At 48.9% G+C, this 6,000-nt stretch overlaps 1 protein-coding gene across 7 annotated transcripts in view; it reads left to right on the top strand.

Annotated features, from left to right (window-relative positions):
* PHACTR3 (phosphatase and actin regulator 3) overlaps nucleotides 1-6,000 on the top strand; it is a 288,306-nt gene that overhangs the window by 244,299 nt on the left and 38,007 nt on the right. For all 7 annotated transcript variants that reach the window (XM_017891227.1, XM_017891225.1, XM_017891223.1 and 4 more), the window contains one exon: nucleotides 2,573-2,726. In XM_017891227.1, coding sequence (XP_017746716.1) covers nucleotides 2,573-2,726 — 154 coding nt within the window. The remainder of the gene's footprint in view (nucleotides 1-2,572; nucleotides 2,727-6,000) is intronic.

Here is a 6,000-nt window from a genome sequence, read left to right as displayed (position 1 = left end):
GCCACCGCGCCCGGCTTTTTTTTTTTTTTTTGAGACAAAGTTTTGCTCTTGTTGCCCAGGCTGGAGTGCAATGGTGCGATCTTGGCTCACTGCAACCTCCACCTCCCAGGTTCAAGCGATTCTCCTGCCTCAGCCTCCTGAGTAGCTGGGATGACAGGCATGATAACCATGCCTGGCTAATTTTTTATATTTTTAGTAGAGACGGAGTTTCTCCATGTTCGTCAGGCTGATCTCAAACTCCCAACCTCAGGTGATCCGCCAACCTCAGCCTCCCAAAGTGCTGGGAGTACAGGCGTGAGCCACCGTGCCCAGCCCTTTTATGTACTTTTTGTGTGCTTGTCCCAATCATTTTAGGAGACAGACTCCTAGAAGTGGGATTTCCAGATCAAAGGATAGGAGAAAGCAAATGTGTTTGGGGGCATTTGGGGAGGGTGATATCTGTCCCACAATCTAGACTGAAAGGTCTTCCTCCATCCCTGCACCTGTTTCTCAGCTCCTACCTCTTGCTCCGTGCTAGGGAGCCTGCTCTGGGAAGAATGCTTATTTAGATTAATTCAATCAGTGAGTAGAAGGGTCATTCAAATCCATGAAAAGTCCTCATTTTAAGCTATGTCTTTTGGAAATTTCCTCTTTTGGCTTTTAAGTAGCAAAACCTGGTAACCTTCTGATACCTTGGTGAGGATCCGTCAGATCAATAAGTTTTTGTTGTGGTCCTACTGTGTATCCTTGCTGTGTTCATAGAGGCTGGATTAATAAGTAAATGAGAATGACTTGCTCCTAGCACAGGTTTCACACAGAGTGAGTTTTCATTTATGTCTAGAAATCTGCAAAGAAGGGAACTTTTTCTCAGTTAAGAACAAATGTGATTAAAAGCATGTAATGATAAGCCTGAGACATTTGCAATGGGCTTAAGGACTTGCTTCATCAAAAGCTGAAAAGATTAAACCACATTCAGTATAGTTTTATGTTTAAGTATATTATAGTTCTCTGAAAATGGCAGTTCCTTTTTCCTGTATTAGACCCTCCGCATTATGAAGGAATCTGTCCCGAGACCTTTGAGAGTTCTGCATTCATGAATGTCACTGTAGCATCCAGTCTCTCTCATAACATGCAGTAAAGGCCAACTGAAAAATGGCCGTGACTCCTCCAGGCTCCTGAGGAGACTATAAATACAAGACTGCAGTCATTTATAAAGCTATTAAAACAAAGTGGGGCCGGAGCCCTTGCTGAAATGATTTTCAGAGTTGTTATTTTCTCTCTAAAACACATGGCAAACAATGGCATGTTAGAAATTCAAGACTTGGCTGAGTTCCACTTTTTGTATCTTACTTTATCCCAAACTTCTGTGAAACGACCATGTTGTTCAATTGACTTTCTTGCTTTGCATTCCTGTCTGCACACTAGGAGTTGACTTCCTTTTGTGTACCATGTTTCTTAAGAAGTAAAACCTGCCTTCATCTATGGAAGCGACCCTATTGGATAATGACTGCAGCCCCCAGGAATTAAATCCTGGCCCAAGAAAACTGCAAAACCACAGACTACAAAACTGCAACCTACATTGTATGTGATACTTTGGAGTTACTTGCAGGCAGCAGCACCTGCAGTGGCAGGGCAGGTGGGGACTGTGTTGTTGGGAAAGCTCAATTAACCAGCACCCACATTTCCTAGTACGCTAAGGAATGACCCTCTCTGCCTGTGAAAGAGCTAAACCCCATCTCTTCTCCTGAGTAAATATGAACATTCTATTCCCTAATACCTTCCTCTCATGCTGTTAACTTCACTCAGCTGATTTCAGACACACATAGAACACAAAGGCTGGCCTAGCAGCCTGGAGTCAGCCCACCCTTCAGTTCACGCAGCAGTATTCACCGATTATTTACCATCTCCACGCCCTGCTAGGATGTGGTGGGTGGGGAAAGGCTGTCGCTTAAAGTCTGTGCAGGAGACAGATGATAAACAAACTGGAAAGATACCAGCTGGTTGGGGGGATTAAGATAAGTGGAGTGGTGGTGATTGGAGGTTCAGGGGGTTTCTGAGAAGCTGGGTCCAGCCCTGGATGGTCCCGGCAGAGCTGTGTGGCAGGCAGAAGGAGATGACACGGAGACCCTAAGGTGGGACATCTAGAAACTGAAGGAAGAGCCATGTGGCTGGGGGGACAGTGGGCAGGGAGAAAGTGCAGGGACCATGTGGAGCTGGGTGGGGGCAGCGGCCACCATGGGGAAAGTCACTGTGTCATTTTTGGTCCAAACTCAGACATTTTTGAAAGAAAAACGTGGCTGCTATTAGTAATCATCTGGGACAGCAGGTGTCAACCTGGACTGTACCTGGAAAACCATGAGTTAGGCGGCTTAGTGGACAGAGACGGTGACATCACCTTGCCCCTGTGTTGCCCACCGTTCCACTGGCAAGTGCTGCAAGCTGGCGAGCGTGTATCCTCTTGGTTCTAGCCACCATCACCCTGGTCTGGAGTCCTTCCTCTGGCAGGTGGGCAGCTCCATTGACAAGCCAACCCTCCATTAAGACTTGTCTCCTTTGTTTCCTTCTCTCCTTTTGCCCTGGATGGGGCTCTTAGGAACACTGCCACGGAAATGCAAGAAGGAGCTCCTGGCTGTGAAGCTAAGGAACCGACCAAGCAAACAGGAACTGGAAGACCGGAACATTTTCCCCCGAAGGACTGATGAAGAAAGACAGGAGATCCGGCAGCAGATCGAGATGAAGCTCTCCAAGTAAGTGGCAACGTGCGGGCACAGTCGGGCCTGTGCTCTGGCCTTGCAGGCTGAGCCCCTCTGAGATCCCACATGCTGGGTGTGCCAGGCCGGGGCGCACAACCCACCGTCTGCAGCAGGTCTCTTGACCCTGCCACCGTTGATGTTAGGGGCCATGTGGGGGCCCTTTCCTGTGGGGACTGTCCTGTGCAGCTGTTTAGCATCATTCTTGGCCTCTACACACTACATTTCCCGTGACAACCAAAACTGTCCCTGGACATCATCAAATGCCTCCTGGAGGGTGAATTGCTCCACTGGCCTGTAGGAGCCAGGCAAGGACTGGGCCAAACTGATGAGGACATGGCTTGTCAGTGTTAGAGACAGGGGACGTCTCTGTTCACCTCTATCTGATCATTTTCCTGCAAGAAGGTGGATCTGGTGTTGCCAGATCTTCTAAGTTTGTCAAGTAAAGCTACCTCCCTTCCCTCCCACCCACACACACACACACAGTTATGCAGTCACATGTCATTTAATGACAGGATACATCCTGAGAAATGCGTCATTAGGAGATTTTGTTGTCGTGGGAACATCGCAGAGCGCACTACACAAACCCAGAGGGTGCGGTCTGCTGCACATCTGACTACGTGCTGTAGCTAATGGTTCCGGGGCTACAAACCCGTACAGCACATGACTCTACTGAATACTGCAGGCAATTCTAGCACATCATCGTATCGAAACATTTCTCAACATAGAAAACGTACATTAAAATATGACATACATATTTTATATTTTAATAGAAAAAGTACATTAAAATATGACATACAAAATACTAAAAAGTTCCCTCGTATAGAGCACTTACCATGAATGGAGCTTGCAGGCCTGGAAGTTGCTCTGGGTGAGTCCCGAGTGAGTGGTGAGCCAACGGAAAGGCTAGCGCGTGACTGTGCACCACCGCAGACTTCAGAATCACTGCACACTTAGGTTATGCTACATTTATAGAAACATATTTTCTTTAATAATAAGTTAACCTTAGCTTACTGTAACTTTTACTGGAAAAACTTTTAACTTTTGGACTCTTATAATAGCACTTAGCACAAAACACAAATTATACAGCTGCATAAAAATAATTTCTCCTTACCCTTATTCTATAAGCTTTTATACTTTTCAATTTTATTTTTTACTTTTTAAATGTTTCATTAAAAATTAAAACACAAATGTCACATTAGCCTAGGCCTGCACAGGGTCAGAACCATCAATATCACTGTCGTCTTCCTCCTCCACAGCTCAGCCCCCTGCAAGGTCTTCAGGGGCAGTAACGTGCATAGGGCTGTCATCTCCTATGAGAACAGTGTCTTCCGGATTCCTTCTGAGGGACCTGCTGGAGGCTGCTTTACAGTTAACTTTGTTTTCATAAGTAGAAGGAGTATACTCTAAAATATTCATTAAAATTATAGTGGATACATAAAGCAGTAACACAGTCATTTAATATCATGGTCAAGTGTGATGTACTGCATGGTTACATGTACTAGACTTTTAGAGGACTTGGCAGCATGGTAGGGTTTTTTTACACCAGCATCGCCACAAACATGTTAGGAACGCGTTACCCCAAGGTGTTACATGACAGCACCAGTGTCACTAGGCATTAGGAATTTTACAGCTCCATTTTTTCATCTTCTGGGACAACTGTTGTATGTGTGTCGTAGATGTCGTGTATCATTGAAATGTCATGAGGTGCATGTCTGCATATATACACATACATGTCTATCTACATACGCATCATTTGCTGGACAATATGTGCACCAAGTCCACCCATCTGCCGTCTGGCTGTGACTCAGAGCCACGGGTGGGCACCTTCTGTGTTGCACCCCTGAAGGGTTCCCTGGGTGGTCCCTGTGGTCTGCTGGGCTGGAGATGGACTGTCTCATGGGGCAGGACAGAGTGGAGCTGCTGCATCTTGCTGGTTGAGGTCTGTAGGGATCCAGTCATGCCCCTGAGACAGAATGGGGGCCTTCTTTTGGAAGGCAAGGCGGCCATGAGCCAGGTGGAGCTGACCTTTGTGGCATTCCAGGGTTGGGCACCTGCCTAGTTGCTTTCCACATTCCAGAGCCACTGGAGTTCAGAACCCCTCAGAGCTTGCTGCGTACCCCAGTTTGTGCCCATTGACACTGCCCAAAGGTGCCAAGAGCCACTGAGCAGGCATCAGTGGGCTTTCAGAGGAAAGTCATTCCATTCTGGCAGGGCGGGCCTCTGTTTCCTTTGTCCGGGCCAGATGGCAGGCTAAGTTGTCCCGTGTGAGGTAGGAGAGGAAATTCTGATAAAGCTCGTGCACACCATCCCAGCAGCCACAGTCTGCATCTCCTGCCCATCCTTGTGAGGTGTGAGCCGGTCTGTGCAGGGTTGGGCCTGGCAGACAGTACCCTGGACAGCCCCTAGTCCGCTCCTTCCCTCTTTAAACCTCAAAAGCCTACCCTTCCCTGGAGGGAGAGACAGTGCCCCAGGGGTGAGGGGAACCAGTTCTGGGAGCGCCACTGCCTCTGTTGATTTGCTCTTCACCCTTGCTGTCCCCATGCCCCTGAGTCACTGGAGACCCTGGGAAAATGCAGGTTCTGATGGTGTGGGTGTAGGGAGGCCTGAGAGTCTGCATTTCTAGCAAGCTTCTGGGGCTGCCGACGCTGCTCGCCCCTGGGCTGCAGGTCACACTTTGAGAAGCGAGGGTCTGCAGCAGGGTCCCCAGCCTGGGAACCATTGACGTTTGGGCCCAGATGGTTCTCTGTGGAGGGGCCGTCCCGTGTGTGCAGTGTGTTAGCAGCATTCCTCCCGCCTTCCACTAGATACTAGTAGTACACCCTCCACTTCTGACCACCAAATGCATCCCAGACACCGCCCAATGTCCCCTGAGGCCAGAGACAACAGAATGGTCCCCAGGTGAGAATCCATGATCTGAGGGTTGGACTCCCGCTCTAGGCAGATTTTCCTCTGAGCAGTGGGGCTCTTCATTTCTAGGAAGGGTTGTTTCTGGTCTCCGCTGGGGAGCTTGGGCCCCAATGTTCCCAACTCCCACCAAAATCCTTACTTGAGTGTTTTGACAGTGGAGGGCTGTGAAGGTGAGCAGGTGAGGCCGGCCCGGGGCGGGGCTGTGCATGGAGCACGAGGTCCTTCCCTTCCAGGTGTTGCGGAGTTGTGCTTGGGGCGCCGTGCAGGTTGCATTTCTACCAGCGGCTGGGAAAGCCACGCTGCTCGGCCTCTGCACCACGGTGTCGTCATCCCAGGCTTTCATTTCGGCGAGTCTCAGTGA

The sequence above is a fragment of the Rhinopithecus bieti genome, unplaced genomic scaffold, assembly GCF_001698545.2.
Source record: "Rhinopithecus bieti isolate Rb0 unplaced genomic scaffold, ASM169854v2 scaffold_20477, whole genome shotgun sequence".
Classification (NCBI taxonomy): Eukaryota; Metazoa; Chordata; class Mammalia; order Primates; family Cercopithecidae; genus Rhinopithecus; species Rhinopithecus bieti.
The sequence above is the reverse complement of the archived record's forward strand: the minus strand, read 5'-3'. Positions and strand labels throughout refer to the sequence as shown.